The sequence below is a fragment of the Cyanistes caeruleus genome, chromosome 2, assembly GCF_971803275.1.
Source record: "Cyanistes caeruleus chromosome 2, bCyaCae1.hap1.1, whole genome shotgun sequence".
Lineage (NCBI taxonomy): Eukaryota > Metazoa > Chordata > Aves > Passeriformes > Paridae > Cyanistes > Cyanistes caeruleus.
In genome coordinates this window covers 93,460,913-93,478,412 of record NC_141702.1, presented here as the reverse complement: position 1 = coordinate 93,478,412, position 17,500 = coordinate 93,460,913, and the positions used below count along the sequence as shown (strand labels likewise).

General features: G+C 36.8%; 1 protein-coding gene across 3 annotated transcripts in view; it reads left to right on the top strand.

Annotated features, from left to right (window-relative positions):
• The window catches only part of PRKCE (protein kinase C epsilon), a 285,921-nt gene extending 270,326 nt beyond the window's left edge, over positions 1-15,595 (top strand). Inside the window, exons 15-16 of one of the 3 annotated variants that reach the window (XM_023924502.2) lie at positions 2,119-2,148; positions 12,318-12,408. In XM_023924502.2, the coding sequence (XP_023780270.1) occupies positions 2,119-2,133 (15 nt within the window). In that variant the 3' untranslated portion in view covers positions 2,134-2,148; positions 12,318-12,408. Of the gene's footprint in view, positions 1-2,118; positions 2,180-12,317 lie in introns of all 3 variants that reach the window. The other 2 variants (XM_086878387.1, XM_023924501.2) reach the window with 2 other exon arrangements.
• The last annotated feature ends 1,905 nt before the right edge of the window (positions 15,596-17,500 follow it).

Genomic DNA, 17,500 nt, shown 5'->3' with positions numbered 1-17,500 from the left:
CAGTATAGTGTCTCCCTGGAGCCTTCTCTTCTCCAGGCCTAATCGCTCCAACTCTCTTTGCCCTTCCTCACAGGAGATGTGCTCCAGCTCTCTGAAGGCTTTCTTTTTGGTTTTTGTAGAATACAACAAGCAGAGTAAAATCACTCTCGTATTTCTTGGTCACAGTGGCTCCATGTGCTCCAATGAGCTGTGAGACAGAGGAAGCTGTCAGGCACTGTGCAGCAAGGACAGTCTCATTATAGGCACACTCCTGTCCTTCCAGACTGAGTTTTCACTGTCAATCCCTGCAAATGTGCATACAGACAGACAGACTTGCCACTTTCATCTACCCTGTTTTCGATGTCAGGGTTGGGAAAATTTGAGACACTGTCTTAAGATGTCCTCAACATGAAAGAGCTGAAGAACTCTAAGCCAGAGGGTAATACAAAGCCTAGTAAAGCAGATGTTTGCCATATGTATTTCTTTCTAGCAATTAAGCCAAAGTTTCTTCACTAATGGCTTTATCAGTGCCTGTGGCAATCCATTTATAGTGTGGCTTTATGGAGATGAGGTTAACAAAATAATCATATTACAATCATTAACTGTCAACATGCAGCTTTCACAGAACAATGCATTATTTTAGTTTTCTCAGTGCATCCATAATTTTTGGTTTTCCATTCTAAAAGCTCACTTTCCTCAAGAGCATTAGAGATAAAACAAGTGAGATAGTCTATTGCAGAATTGTGTCTTGCACTATGGAGCAGCTGCTGGCTATTCATCTAATATGACTTCCTTCATTTTGAAGCCTCTTCAATTTCTATTGTTACATCACTGAGAATATTTTATGAATAATTGTATGTTCCTTCTTCAGTTCTGACTTCTTAGGGTACAGTTGGTCTAGCAGGCAAAACCAGAGACCCAAGAATTGCAAAATATGTAAGTTCCTCCACCAGATTTTCTAGAAACTCATGATGTGATCCAGGCTGCATCACCTAATATCTTCTCACTTCAATTTCCCTTCTGTGATAATCACAGGCAAAGTTAAGGGCCAGTGAAAAAAATCTGACTGAGAAACATCTAAAAACATGCTAAAGATCGGTCTGCTTTTAAATTGACTGAATGCTTAGGACTTCCCTTGGAAGAGTGTTCTTATGCTATACCAGACCTCAGTGTTAGCAGATTTTCTCTCAGCCTCAAATTACACCTTTTTCAGCTCCAGTAACTCTAAGATAATGATAAACCATTATCGAAGTCCCTCCCCCCTCAGTTATCACTGAGTCACATTGTCTGTATGCAGTTTCCATTGTGAACCTGAACTCCCTTGTTAAGTCTTGACTTAAGGATGCCAGCAATGTGTCCTCTTTCAGTTTTGCACTGCAGCAAAGGTTTGAAATAAAGTCATTCCCAAATATGAAATTCTAGTCATAGCCAATGATTGTGGGTTACAACTGGAGTCACTGAGCACCATGAATTTTCTTTTCCCTCTCCCTTGAATGAGTGAAAAACTGGCCAAATTTTGGCAATCTGTTGCCTATGACTGAATGAGAAGCTGGATGCCCACAGTTTTTGGAAGCTGGGTAATAAGCAGCAAATACAAATCAGCATCTCTGGAGAGTGCAGCTTGGCTGTTTGCACAGGCAAACAGGTAGAGGCTGTGCCTGCTCCGTGGGTAGGTGCTGCACTGAATGGCTCCTGAAAAATGTCTTCAATTAGAGAGGAGTGTGTTCAAATTGCTGCAGCAACCATCTGCTTACTGTGAAATATGGCTGGAATCCTTAAAGAGGGACCACGTTTCTGGAGAAAACTTTCTAGTATGTTAGCCTGAAACATAAGTTCTGTAATTGCAGATTCATTTTCATACATGAGTGATAACAGGCAAAGATTTTTTTGCTTTTTAACGAGGGATTTTTAACCTGGTGTTGGGAAGTCATGATACTGTTTTGGTGAAGGTTCTTTGGCACGCCTCTACTTTTTTGTGACAGTAGATTTTATCGTCGTCCATGCAGAATTATGACTTTGCCTGTACGCTGTGGGGAAGAAATCCTGTAAAATGCAATATCATTCAATAGCACCAGAAGGAACATAGGAAATTACAGGCCAAGTAAATTTCTTTTTGTATAAATGTTCTCTCTTTTCAAGTTTGCTTCAGTGTGAATGTCCCTCTTTAAGGTAAGGCCTTCAATATGGGGAAAATGTCAAGGTAGGTCCACTTCTAGGCCTAATAACCTTGAGGTGTCCCTTCAGTTTCATAATATATTTCCATTCAGTCATCAGTGCATGGCAATAAGCATTTAGCAGATGGGCACGCAAGGAGCTATACTGCATGTCTTTGCATGAAGTGTTCCTGCTTAGACAAAACACTGGGGAGTGATCTTGAGACCTCAGACCCTCATGTGCCATTATTACACATTGCCCATGATGTATTTCCCACTTGCTGCAGACATTTCAGGCATAGGAAAACAGCGGGCTTTCTTCTGAGAGTGACACCACGTTGATTAATATTGATATACAAAAAAAAAAAAAAAAAAGTTTAGAAGTGGGGTAGACTGTCAAAATGATTAATATACATCCTTTAAGAAAAACTGAAGAAAAATGGATGTGGACTTCTGAGACAGACTTTTGAGTACTGACAGTCATAATGGTGGAACTCCTACACTTTTTTTGCATGCTGCCCTTGTCACATGGTGTCATGAATCAGAATATTGAATTTCAGATGGTTCATAGAAGTTACACTTTTCTGCTTTTGGGTTTGAGTGTTAACCAGATGACTGCTGATCGAGAAGCATTGGTTGTTTTCAGGCAATGAAGTTCAAGATCTCAGCTGAGCTTGCTGTAGGTAGCTGTGAACAACAAGTAGTACCATAGTTACGCCTGCAGCATAGCTCAGACCAATTGGTACAGTGGCTGAGCAGGATAGAGAAGTCTGGAACACTCAGAGCCTCTTCCCTCAACAAAGTAAAGGACCTTGGTTTTCAAAGCTTCTACTAACTTGGCGCTTTGTGCAATGTCTAAGTTTGCCCAAGATGTAAGTACATAGCTTTTGAGGAGCCTATGTGCAGCTTAAAGAAATCAGAAGTGAGCTGGTATTTTTAAGGGATTTCAGTGTTGGTTTTTTTGAATGTACAAGGCTTTATTTTCCCAGAATTTCTCATTCAGTTAGTCTGACTTTGGGTTTTGTTTAAATTATCTTCAGCATCAGTGCCTCCAGCAGCTGTTTTTAGATGTGATTACTGTAACACTAGAATTACAGCAGTTTGAAAACTAGTTCCCAGCACTGCAGGTTCCCAAATATTTATAAATTAAACAACTTTTATTATGCTTCTTTTGATTCTGTGCTGGGGATCCATCAGTATTTGTTTGGTTTTGTTGAGTCCTGGTTTTGTTGCACTAAAGTATTTTCATACTGGATAATTAAGTCCATAAAACCATCTGTTAAGCATACATTTTTAAGTGGTGCCCTTTGGGACAGGGTGATAAGCAACCAGAATGTATCTGCTTTCCTTTTGGGCTTCCCCAAAAAAACACAAATTCTGTTTCACTTTCTGACTTCTTTAATCTCCAGTGCAATCTTTATAAGTTATTTAAACCATTAAGTGAAATAATCTGAATGAAATAATATTCCCTTGCATTCTTGTACATTCTCAAGAATTCACACAGAAATATTTTATTTTTATATTAATGTAAGTAATATATAATATTCATGGGTTGGGCCTGGTTTTGATGTCAGTAAAAGCCAGTGGAAAAACACCAGGTGATTAAGAAGGAGTAGCATCTGCCTCTTTATCAGAAGGTGTAATTTATTTAAAAAAAAAATCAAGACTCATTGAGGGCTGGCCTTTTCTGACTAGTCCCATCCCAGCTGGAGTCCAGTAAACATTGAGTATAAAAGCAGTTTTGGCTTTGGGTTTATTTCTCATGCAGAACTTTCTGTACTAGCAGTTCACTATGCTAATGCAAGCATTAGGTCTTCTGGGTCTACTAGGGTGTTCAACCAAAATGGGCAGCAAAAGTTTGTCAGTGTGTGTGTTCACAGCACAGCATACTCGTGCAAAACTTAATTTCTTTGACATATGCGCTACTAGGCAGATGGAGGACTGAAGCAGCTGATTTGTAACTACTTATCTGCGGTAGCAGGACAGGGGAGATACCTTTAAATGGCAAGGAATCCTAGCACTTCATTAGCTGCTGCTTTCCTCTTGTTACGCTGCTGTGCTGGTATAAGGGATTTTGTTACTGTGGATGCACAGACCTTATACTGATCCTCTCAACAGCATGTTCCAGAAGTCATATGCTTAAATCCCGTGGGATGAGAGGAACGCTCAGTTTAAACATTTACAAAAAACCTTAAGCACAGATCTTCTTCCTTGCATGCCATGTTCACATTTATGAAGAACCTACAGAACAGTTCTCTTGGCTTAATTCTGGAGTACAGAAAAGAAGGACTTGAAGACCATGACTGCCCATGACTCTTGGAAGACTGTGCTTATATTTGACAAGAGCGAGAAGAAAGGGAGATTGAGTTTGTGTCATCATGTCTGCATTAACATCTCAAATTCCCAGCAAGATGGGGCTCCCACCGTGCAAAAAGCCAGATAAGTGAAAGACAGTCAGGAGATTGTAGACAGTGATAGAGAGATCACAGCCCACCTCTAGGAGAATAAAAAATAGGAAGAAAATGAGATGAATGATGAAGAGAAAATTACACAAGCTCAAAGCAAATCAGTACCAAAACCAAGAATTAGTCATGTCACTGCAAACTCTGTTATGTCATACTGTGCTCTAAACAAAACTGTGTTCCAAAAAAAGCCAGTTACAGGGTCTGGAAGAAAGGTGGAAAGAAGATGTATTGAGATGCAGAAGTAATAGGCATTCATGCATAGTCCTGCAGTGCCTTTAATTTAGCCCATGATTGGTGTGTGCATTAGTTTAAAAAAAAAAAGACAGCATCCTCAGCTGCTTTCTAAAGTCGGTATGTGACTTTATCTTTAAAATAAAGATAAAAATCTTTATTTTACTCTGTCTTTGCAAGGACTTAAAAATGATCATTGCACTTAAAACTATAATCTCTAACAATTCAGTAGTCTTAGCAATCAACCATCATTTCTCCATTTGTCTTAGGTACGACCTGCCATTTTGCTGTATGAAAGCCTGTCATATGCATCATCCATGTCTAAGTAATTAGCTAGAGCATCAAAGAGGATGAGTTTTGAGAAATGTAGGCAGTCTTGCCAAAAACTCTGTTGCATTCCTGCTCTGTGGCCTGTAATGCAAACTATTTTAGTGTGTAACTGAGTCCTGGAATTTTGCTCCCACTATACGTCTTACTATTACCTTTCAAGCTGTGATGTTTCTTGGCATCCAGCATCACAATGCACATGTCAAGGCTCCTTGATAGAGGAAGGCTCAGAATCACAAGATACTACTATATAATTTCGTGTCATCAGCAGGAAGATTTCCATAATGTGGTACCTTCCTGTAAAGAAATGTGTCAGTGATTGTAGGCAGAATAAAACATTGGAAAGTCAGTCAGTCAGTATTTATTCAGGACACATAGAGTGTCTTGAAATATTTCATTACATCATTCATTGATTTATTAACATCAGAGTCTCCTTAATTTATTCTTTGTCTTTCTGATTGCTTAAAGAATGGAAAGTAAAGTAAACCTATTGATCTTTTACAGAATATATCTTGTCAAATCCCTCTGTGCAGAGTTAATCTATATTTGGATAGCTTTTTCAGTGATTTTGCAGCTGTCTCCTGGAAGCCACTGAAATTTTAGGAATACATGCCATAGGTTTACCAGCTTGCCTCACTTCTTCCTCCTCTTTGTAAGTCAGCTCCATTGTCTGGATAGTCCTTTGTGCCAAAGTGCTAGAGATCAGGAAGACCAAAAGGCTTCTATGTATTTGAGGATTCACCAGCAGGTGGTTCAGCACATTGTCACAAATGCACCAGCCTGATTCCTGTCGCTCTGCTATAACAGTGGTAGAAGCTCAGTTTCAGGAGAATGCAACTGAAAATGAGAGAATCTTGGATGTGTGCCAGGATGTAAGAGAGGAGGTGACATGGCTGATCATGACCTTAGAGCAGCTGAGGATATCAATGGAAGCTTGCCAATATAATCTGAATTAGAGAGACACACATATAAAATCTGCGCTACAGAGTAGATCATAAGGTTTGTAATAGGAATCACATTGTGCAGGTGAAGGTTATTTTCATATGATAGTTCCATTACTTTATCTTCTTGTGTTTCTTCCCCTCCCCAAGAAGAAATATAAAATTGTTTCTTATGAGGTTAAGTCTCTCAAAGAAGCCTACCTCAAGGGGAAGATGTAGTGTAGGAATTTAGAAGTTGGTACTCTTTCCCTGCAATTTTTTAACTTCAGAAAATGCATGTATTAGCATAGCTAATGTGCAATAGCTGTCATAATTGAGTCCTAATGGAAGCAAACCCTGAGAAGACGACCACAATGGATTTTAGGCAAAGGCCTAACCACAGTTGGAAAGCTGGTGCTGAGCCCCCCTAACGCTCCTGTGAAATCTGTCTCCATCTGTGTTCTGCAGAGAGATAACTTGTGGTGATAAGTATACCCAAATAGGGCCATAGAGGACAACAGATACTCAGTGACTGCTCGGAGAGGTTCATTGCCCAGACCGTGAACATGGGATGGTTGTCAGGGAACTTGCAGGGCTTTAATTTTGTTTGCCTTGCTGTTTGTTTTGTGGTGATGGTTTTGGGAGGCTCTGGTTTAGAGGAAGTCTGTGTAAAAGTGACAAAGGCTGGCATTCCAGCCATGGAGTCATTAAATGTTTATGCCCCTAATTGTTTAGGTCATTCCTTCTTCCTGGCTGACCCATTTTACATTCCTAAGAAAGCAAATACCTTTTCAATAGAAATGTGGTTTCAGTTTAGGGTATCACAAATGATCCCTTCTAAAATCCACCGTTTTGTGAATTTGTTTGGTGTTTATTAAATATCTGTGTACTTCCATAATGGATTAAAATATGTACTGCTTAAGTTGACATGCTTTTCAGACTGTTTCACTATCTGTTAACGTCTTTATTGGGGGGGGGGGGTCCCCACTACTTTCACTTAATGCGTCCTTTAACTCTAATGAAAGCATAATCTAGGAAAATGAAATCTCACCCTCTGCTTGGAAGTGCTGAATGTTGGTATACTTATAAAAGCTACTGGGATTCAAAAGGCTTCTTATCATAAGCCTCAGCTGAATTTATTACAGCTCATGGCAAATGTGTTGTCACTCTTCCATGTGCAAATAGCAATTAACATGCTGAGAAAATTTAATAACTTATAAAGTTATTTTGATAACATGTATTTCTTATCTTCTGAAATCATACAAGGTAGGAAATACTTCTAATACTGACAGAGATTCTCAGGACATGCAAATACTATGAAGAGGCATCCTGAGGATAAACTGAAAGACAGGCCTGAAGTGTTGTGCTTCTTAGCCCATTTCCTTTAAAATATTCATACTGAATTTATTTATAAATAACATGAGTTATGTGCAAAAGTGAGTCCTCATTATAGTTGGTCTCAAACTAAACACTTTTATGAAAAGATCCAATCAGGAGTGCAAAGTGATCTCTGCCTGTGCAGTGTTTTTTGATATCACATAAGGAGAGGTGAATGAGAGGACAGTGCCATGTGAGGTTAGCCACATAACCACTTGTGCTTCAAACCACCTGGTTTGATGTCTGAGTTTCCATTTGTCTTGATAAATATAATCTGAAAATCTTATCAGCAATGGGGTAAATACAAAATGTGAGTTCTTATCATCCTGTTGAAGAATTTCTTCTTGATGATACTGTGTCAAACATGGGAATCACTTATTACTTACTGAAGCAAAGTTCTGGATAAAATTAAGTGATACATATGAGAAAGTGTGACTCTTGCTTGCATGTCCTGCTCCTGCTGCCCTGTGTCTCTGGAGCTGTGCACCAAAAGCTGCAGCTGCCACCTATAGTTGTATTTAAACAGCATATTGTGAATTTGTAGGACAGTCAGACTAAAACACAAAACCCAGTCTTTTGTGGCAATGTTGCTTCCTAGGCACCACCTCCATCTGGTTCTTACCTTCTCTGAGTAGCCTTTGAAGCTGCTGGACAATGCCAGCACCTTATGGGAGCTGTTGAGCTTTCAATGGACTTGAAAGGGTTTCAGTGAGTTTCTGCAAATTGAATGAAAATAAGTAACAGACTAAAGAGAGAGACTTCTTAGTGTCTCTAAACTGGAGAACTAATTTAATCTTTATTAGGCAGAAGAGAGTCCACTGAGACTCTTGGCCTCATGACACATCTGATGAGTTGTCCAAGTTTGGCCGAGTTCCCCAGTTTGGAACACCCTCATGTTAGATGCCTTCTTGCAAGGATTTCTGTGGTTTAACTTTCTAAATGTATTTTCAGTGATAAGAACATCAATTTAAATTTCTTTTTTCATAGTTGGAATTCATATAAAGTCATTTAGTAATCACTGAGAGACAAGGCTGGTAGTCCTCATTAATATGCAGATTTTAGTAAGGTTTTCTTAAGCTTGAGCTTGTAACTGCAGGTAGAAATTTAATGTTTTATTGAAATGGCAGTGAAAACAAAATTCAGGAAACCACTGTTTGATGTGTGCTTATTAACAGGATCTTTTAATAAATATGTGAAGAAATCTAAGTGGGAAAAAAATAATTTTTACTCAAAAAACCTGATAACCCTTTGTCTAAAATTGTATGGGCCAACAACAAAAGCTGATTAAATGGTGTTCTATGAGGAGATAGTCTTCTACAGTTTCTGATATCTTTATCTCTTTGAATATAATAAAACATGATTTTGACTTAAAAATTGTCATCCTTGATGGGTAGTAGTCATATGGGTCTATTAGTTCAAGTGCTACATCTGGTCAGATCATGTCTCCTAAGTCACACAGTCACTGCTCAGACAGGAGACCTCTGAAGCATTCACACTGCTGGGAAAAACAAAAGATCAAATAGCCAGCACGTGTCCTGCACAAGAGGTAGTCAATATTCCTTCTCAGTACAGGAGATTTTCTGCTGGTGGAGCAGCCCTCTGTCTGATGAGATTTAGAATTGGAATTATCCCGGTTTTGGTCATTGCTAGTTCAGCATGGAGTTTGGCACCTACTGTTGGAAGCTACCTCCTGGGTAGCTCCTGTGCCCTTGCTCTCATGTAGCTGAAGACAAGATGCTTGGGTGGTCTAGAGAGAAAAAAAAGGAACATCTGAAACCTAATGGAATTTCAGTGTGCTTGGTAGGACAGCTGTAGTTTTCCTAGTACTGTAGTTTCCTTAGTCATCTAAAATTTGAAAGTCTTACCCGGAAAAAAGTTTGAAAAGTTTAAAATAATGTGTCTCAGAGTATTAGGAGCTCCAGGCTAAATAAACAGAATCCCACCCCTTTAATTACTGCATTTTAAATTGTGCATTTAGCAGCCAATCTAAACATTTTTCCTTCTATCTTCATGATTTCTTAATGTTCAAAGTTGGATAATAGCTGCACTCTTTCTTTTGTATATTCTCCTTACCTTGCAGATCTTCCTCCTTTTCTCAGCTTCTCTCCTGTGAGACAGGCACAGCCCTTCATACCTTCATCTGAGCCCTCATGATGCAACTATGTGTTGGTTCATGCTCTTGGCCTACAGACTATTCACAGTGCAAGTACATTAAAATAGCAATACTAGCAGAAATGTGGCCAGACCTGTTTTGTCTTAGCAAATGGAGCCTTGCAAAAGAGTCATAGCTTCAGGAAGAAAGTGCCTAAACTGCTAAGGAGGCCTTCTCAAATTAATCTTTCTGTTGAAAATAAGCACTTGTTATGAGAGCTACCTTGGCTTAATCATTTTTGTTCCCTGCAATTTGTTTAATCTCACTTCATCAATTGGTTAGTTAGAGACCTGTTAGCATATCCTTGCAATTGTAGATTGCTCCATGCTTGTCCTGTTAATAAATTGGGTGATTTAAATCTATGCTGCCAAAACAACATGGAATTGTTTATAAATTTCAAAAAATAAAAACTTCTCTTACCACCTTTGATCTCGAAATCATATTTTTAGACACAGTAGGCTTTTAAATCTAAGCAAATACGTTTGGTTGTTGTTTCAGAAGTGTCTGGGATTCCTTACTGGCAGCATAATTGGTTTTAATAAATAGAATTTATGTACATCAATACTGGGACTCTTTTTTTTGATGTACTTCTCTGTGCACTTTTTTGTCTAATACCTTCACAAGTCTTAGTGATTTCTGGAATAAGTAACTATGGGAAATTAATTGCCCCTGATAGTCTTTGAGGAATTTTTCATTTTACTCTTAACTTATGCAATAAAATAATACCTTTCATAAATATGTTTAATATGAAATCCTGAAAATAACATATATTCTATTTGTTTTCAGCTACTTGAGAGTTTATTTGCCCTTGATAGCTAGTGGTAAAAGTGTGAGAGTAGACACATTTCTTTTGAATGTAACTCCAATTCTGAATTTGAATTCTACATTTTGAAAATACCCACTTACCTTCTTCTTTAGTGAATATTCCTGTGGCAAATTAATTGTGTGAGTGTGTGAAAGTGCCATGGTAGCATGGAGAACAAGAAGAATGTAGACACAGTTGCAGTGTAATGCTTTTAAAAATTGAGATGGAATTTCATTCTTATTTTGCAGGTTTTGCACAAATTGCTTGGAAAAAAAACTTCATAAAGCCCAGAGCCATGTTCCTCATGCCTCTTATGCAATTCAGAGTTACATGAGCCACATACATTTCATGTCTGGTCTTTATGTACAAAGTAAATATTTCAAATGTAAACAATATAAATAGATATATATGTGTGTCTGTTTGTTAAGTCCTTATCCCTTTCCTTTTAATGAAATTCCGTAGATACAGGTTGTGGATTTTTGTTTCTCCGCACTTAGCAAGTACTTGGTTTACAAGTGAAAGTCCCTTGCATTTACATAGACCTTTCTTTCCCTATGTCTATAAAGTTATTACAAATAGTGTAGGTGAAGGTTGCAGTGACTATTTTTCAACTGGGAGAAAGCAAACTGCTTAGTGTCTCAGTAGAGCTGATGAATAAAATACATTTATATATATATATATGTTATAGAAAAGTTTACCTACATTGAAAGGTGGTATATATCCCATTTGGATTATATTAATGTATTCAATGATGTATGTCTTTGTCATTTTATTGTTTTACTTTGCAAGTCAAATAGCTGTTCTATTTCCATTATCATTTAATCTCAGACCTGGGCAGGAGGAACACAAAGCTCATTTTCAATGTATCAAGTGTGCCTTCTTTAAGGATCACCCAGCTAATTACTAATTTCCATGACATAAAGAGAAAAAAGACAGAATAAAGAAAAATGTTTATTCCAATTCCCTGAACCTATACATACCTGAAATATGCTAGTAACATGGAAAATGTGAACACTGCAGGTTCAAAGGAATGACCCATGGAGAACATTTTCCATTTTAGCCTAGAGTGTTTTTTTCAAGTAAGTGGTCACAGATAGTCACTGTTGTGAGTGTCATGAGGACAGCAAGTCAAGGACTCTCCAAGACTGTCTCTCCTAATACCTCTTGTCCCAGAATATGCACAACTGCACTTTGTTGGCCAACTTTGCTGAAGGAGTGGGGTGTTTTAGACTTAGAAGGGAAAATCCTGATGCCATTGAAATAAAGAAGAGTTCTGAGGTGGATTTCTCTAGAGATATTTTTCACAGTGCTCTCAGTTCCATATGGCTACATTTGGAAATATGAGTTGCCAGTGTTGAGCTCATGAGTTTTGGATTGAGAGCTGTTGGAAGCTTTACCACAGATTTTTAAACATGAGTGTAGCCTGTATCACTTGTAGTGATGGAAAGAAATTGTTAACTTAGATTTGAAACACTGGGCTGTGTTTGGGGGAAGTCAATTAAATCAGTTAAGTCTGACTATGAAATAAGATATGATTATGTTCAAATCCAAGAGGAAACAACCGTACCAGCTACTATGCCAAAGCCTTTTTAAAACCAGTCGTAATCTCAGCTTCCTGCTTTATCATCATACTGCTATTCCTCCGCCTGTCGGAGACTGTGAGTCTCTGGGACCTCATTTATAGTACTGCTTCTGTGGCCTCTCCTAAACTCATTTATATTTCTTGCTCCTGTAGCTTCTCTCATATGTCTGTTATTATTTGTGTGAAGTAGCTCGTCTTTTATTTCAATCATTCCAGAAAATTCAGCCTTGGGATGGGGGTGGGGGGGCAAATTGGAGGGGAAGGAGAGCACCTTTTATTTTATTGTGCTTTTTTACCATTCACCTTATTTATATTTTTCTTCTCAGAAAACCAAAAGGGATGTAAATAACTTTGATCAAGACTTTACACGAGAAGAACCAGTATTAACACTAGTGGATGAGACAATTATAAAACAAATCAATCAAGAAGAATTTAAAGGGTTCTCTTATTTTGGAGAAGAGCTACTGCCATAGACAGCATTAGGCTGACGGATGAATGATGCTACAAGAAGTGATTCAGAAGAGATCATCAAATTACTAAGACTCAGTAGATGGAGAACTACTTCTTTTACCCTGAGCCCATATTCCAAGTTAAAGTATATATTTATTGTATTTTTCCTTTAATTTTCTGACCTGAAAGCACTCTTAATTTCTGTCTCACAAAGCAATGCAAAATAATTTTGTATCAGAAATTGTGGATGTAACACACTGCCATATATTTGCAACTTTTCTTTTATTCCTAAGAATAGGAATTTCCAGAGGACAAAACTGCATCTTTTCCATAAAAAATTAATCTATGCTATTGAAAGCAATTTAGCAGATCACATTCTGTAATCATCATATATAATTAAGCTAAGAAGGTGAGAACTGTTTCTTCTGTAGTGGTAGTTATGGTGAGAGCTGTACTCAGATGCCCTTTGTAAAGCAAAGTCTGCCTTCATGGAGGTGTAATCCTCAATAACTAATTTATTGTGGAGAGGTACAAACTATGAAGTTGTCATCAGACAACTTTCTTCCAGAAAAAGAAGCACATCAATTAAAGCTTTCAGTGAATTTCCTCATACAATATACAGGAAACTCTTAGGAATAAGAGACAAAAAGCTAACTGAAATTTTATTTAAAGCAAGAAACAGATGCTACATGGATAGATATTAAAGGGCTAAAGAATAAAAAGCCTACAATATTTTAACTCAGCTATATATAGCCATTTTACTATTTTTTAGACAATTTGGTGTACTATCCATGTTACCAAATTAAATAACCTTTTAAATGAACCAATAATGTGACGGCAAGCTTGCAAATGTTTACAGTTAATTTTTCATAAAAAATTAATTATAAACATTATAAATTTGCTTTTTCCATAGTAGCTAAGTTGGTAAATAATTTCTTATTTTTATTTATTTTCTCAGCAGTGTGTTGCTTTTGCACACTTATACAAAACCGTAGTACTACTGTGTATGTTGGGTTTTATGTTTAAAGTCTAAAGAGAAAACTGCTTTTAGAAGACACAAAATAAGGCTACATGTGCATTATGTGGAGATGTGTTAAAAAACTGAAGATCAAACATTCACAAACTGACATTATTAAAAGTTGTAAATTGATATTTTTTTGTGTATGAATTGAAATGGTAACTCATGTGGACAATATTACTAATGTGAAGTTACCTCCTGTAGATACGCTAACAGTGTTATGTACTTATATTTCCAGGGATACCCTGTGATTTGGTTTTGGTTTTGATTTTTTTAAATTTTTTTTTAATATTTTTGTTTGTTTGTTTGGGTTTTGTTTTGGTTTGATTTGGTTTGTTTTTTTGTGTGTGTGTATATGTATCGCTGAGGTAATTTTATTATATATTTTACTGGACTGAGTGAGCGGTCATTGGAATCCATTTTAATTGTTGCACATGGATTTCCAGCTGCACAAAAATACATATACTTGTGATTGGCAAAGTGGCACTAAAGAAGCTTTTTTGCCTTTTGTACAGGTGAGATTTTGTATATAGTGTTTGCTGCAAGGCCTGTGGAATTCATTGAATATAGAGGTATCAACTGCTGCATGTTCAGGCATACTATTAAAATGTTAGTCTATGAAAGAATAATTATAATAATGTCCATGTGCAATACTCTTGTATGTGTATTGGTTCAAGTTACTGTCAGAAAGATGAGGTTTTTGTTATAAAAGATGTAGACATATATTAAGCTATACTAAATTTCTTGTATAGTTCTCTTCAACTCTATTATGACATGATAGAGCTCAGAAAGAGAAAGGAATGTTACAAATTGTGGTGGACAAAGTGTGAATCATTGGCTTTAAGAGATAATCTCGGTCTCAAGCAGATGAGTTAGTTTGTGTCAGTTTTGTGTCTGGCTGCTCATAGCCTGTTTTTGATGACACCATTCAGTTCCATTTTGTTTTGTTTTTAAAACTCAGGTGTAATTATTATGTATATTCTTATGATTATTTCAAAATATTAAATATTATGATATATCAATTAATGTGTTGTCTGGCCTACAAGTGTAATAAGGATCAAGCCTTTAGTTTAATTTAATTTATCTTCAGTAATCTTTTGTACTGGGAAAAGACTAGCTTCTGGAGCTGAGTACCAGCACAGAAACATCTTAATGATTGCATCATCTCAATGTTTAAATTTCTTTCTCTCTTAGAAATATATTGTAGAGCTGCCCATCAATTTGTGTCTCGCCACTGGCTCTGTTTATTTCTCATCACGGTTAGCTTTTGACATCCAGGCAAGAACTGATCATAATGCTAAGGTGTTCTTTTCCATGGGTGAGTAGACTGCTAGGAAGGCAAGTTATGGGATCGTGCACTACTGTTTGTCCAACAAGAGGCCTTTACACAGAGCTCTGAGCATTTATTTTGAAGGAATAAAAGTATCCCATAAAGCTATTGTGCACAAGCTATGTAGTCTGTATTTCCCTTTCTAACATGAAGATAATTAGCAAATGTTAGTATGTCAAGAGGCCTCAGTGCCTGCAGTGTTGGGTAGGATGCTAAGAGAAAAGTGAAGGAGATAGAAACTATTGCATGGGCAGATATTTCTTCAGTATAAGTAGTTACATCCTCTGCCTTGGGTTTACATCAGAAGGTCTGTCTGTTACCTTGAACATTTTTTAAAGGTAACTCTTAAAAAAGGACATTCTGTTATGTTTCTGCCTGTTCTGTAGAACCTTTTCTGTTCCTTCTTTGTAAAATGAGTGCAAAATGCCAAAAATATTATTAATAATAATAATTATAAAGAATACATTGTTTCTTGGTTTTCCTCCCATTTAAAAATGGAAATACATTTTTCTCCATAGGGTGAAAAATAATTCCCTCCAAAAAGTTTTAAAAATTACCTCTTTTTAAATTATGTGCAGAATAGTTCTAGCTAAATATAAAATGCATTCAGCTGGGGGGTAGGTTTTTTTTTATTGTGAGGATTTATTTGTACAGAATTTTTTTCTTATGGATGTAATTTGAATCTCTTGCCACTCATTAGTGTTATTTCATCATAAACATTATTACTGTGCCAAATGTACTGTATTCAAAAGGATGTGAATGTGTATTGTTTTGGAACCTAATAAATACAATGATGTTAAATCTTATTTTTTTCCCCAAAGTTTTCCTGAGTATTTCCTAACGAAGAAGAAAGAAAGATGAACATGATACAACATCCTGTTGCATGTTGTACAAAATTTCGTGAGCTTGTCTTTTAGGAGTGGACATTTTGCAAAGGAAGGATTTGCTAACAAGAGCCTCACCTGTGAAGCACTAAACAAGAAAAACACAGGTAACAGTGTGTGATCACTATTTTGCTTGGGTAATACAACATTTACCTCAAAAACACCATGCAGGTGAGTTTGCATATTATTTCTGCTTACTGGCTACATCACGGTCACTGAGTTCTGACTGATCACAGCAGTGCTTAGCTGAACTGTTAAAACTCATTTCAGTAGGGCATTTTGAGTACAAACACATTGCACTGCTTTAGTCTCTCATTGGATTGAATAGAGGGATTAATAGTATGCATAAATTTAGTTAAAGGTCATAGAGCTTATTAAATTATTTATTTAACTTAATATGTAAATATGACATTGGCTGAAATATTTTATTATTTCATCATATTTCAATTTGCACCTTAAATATTTTCCTGTTCCATGGTCTGAAACTCTTAACTTCAGTAGATCAGCTATCAACATACTCTGGCAGTAAAGCCAGTTAACAATCTCCAGTTAGTATACCTAAGCAGTAGGTATATTAACTAGCTTCAAAAAAAAAAAATAAATTTGTAGTTGCATTTTCTGTTCAAATTGCAGCTTTTGCATAAACATCAAGTTTTTACGCTGAGTCTTCTCAAAGTTGCTGAATGTGTTTGGTGCCTATAAGCATATCCCAGTTCCTGTGTGTTGACAGCATTAGCATAATCATTGTCACAGATTCTACCAGTTAAATAACCATGTAACTTGGATTTTCTGGTTGTGTGTTGCAGCCTTAGAAGCATATGAAGGCTGAACTTCATCTCACAAACAATGAGCATCACTGGTTTCCAAACAGATAAATTCATATCATGTTTTCTTGTAATGCTGTAAAACTGATGTCTATTAAGAGCAATTTTTATCCTTGCTGATGGACTGCAGAATTTGGGAAGACAACGGTCTTTTGAGTTGCAGTCTCATTGGCTATCCATGCTGTAAATGTGGTACTAAATGTTCAGGAAGAGTCTCACCAGAAAGTATCTGTCTGCTTCTGTGGCCTTCCAGAGACAGGGGCTGTCAGATCATTTTACAATCAAAAAGATTTTTAACCTCCTGGTAGTCTAGTCAGTTACATGGTGAAATCAATTTGAAACTTTCTTTTGATTAATTCCAATAATCAGTTTTGAACAATCTCAACTTCTGGCATGCAAAACATTCTGTGGAAAAAGCTACAGAGCTCAACTAACAATTCTGTTAAAAATTACCTCTACTTGTTTATTCTAATAGACACAATCATAAGTGTCTTTTATGCTGCCTGGGTCTTTATTTGAAAGAGGATCAATCATTTTTTTGCTATTCACCTTTTTCATGCCACTCAGAATTTTATAGGTCACTGATACATGACTCCTTAAATGACTGATATATAAATGGCTCCCTCAGCCATTTCTCTTTCCGACTGAAAAGTATTGCCCTGTCTATCAAAAGGCTACATAAAGACACATCACATATTTTTGGTCATCTGTATCAAATTCCAGTGAATCTTTTCTAGTTCTACTGTATCCCTTTTGAAGACAGGGAGTAGAATTACATGTAATTTTCAATTGTGGGTGCAATGTGTATTGTTACAATGACTACTGTGTTCTGTTTTCTTTTCTTAATCCAAGTTTGTTCTCAATTATTTCACAGGCTGTCCCTGATTAGTGTCAGTTGTAAATCTAATATGCATGCTTTCTGTCTGATCACCAATCATAAAACAGGTTCTGTCCAGGACACGACGAAAATATGTTAAACAGGAATTTAGCAACTTGCAAAATG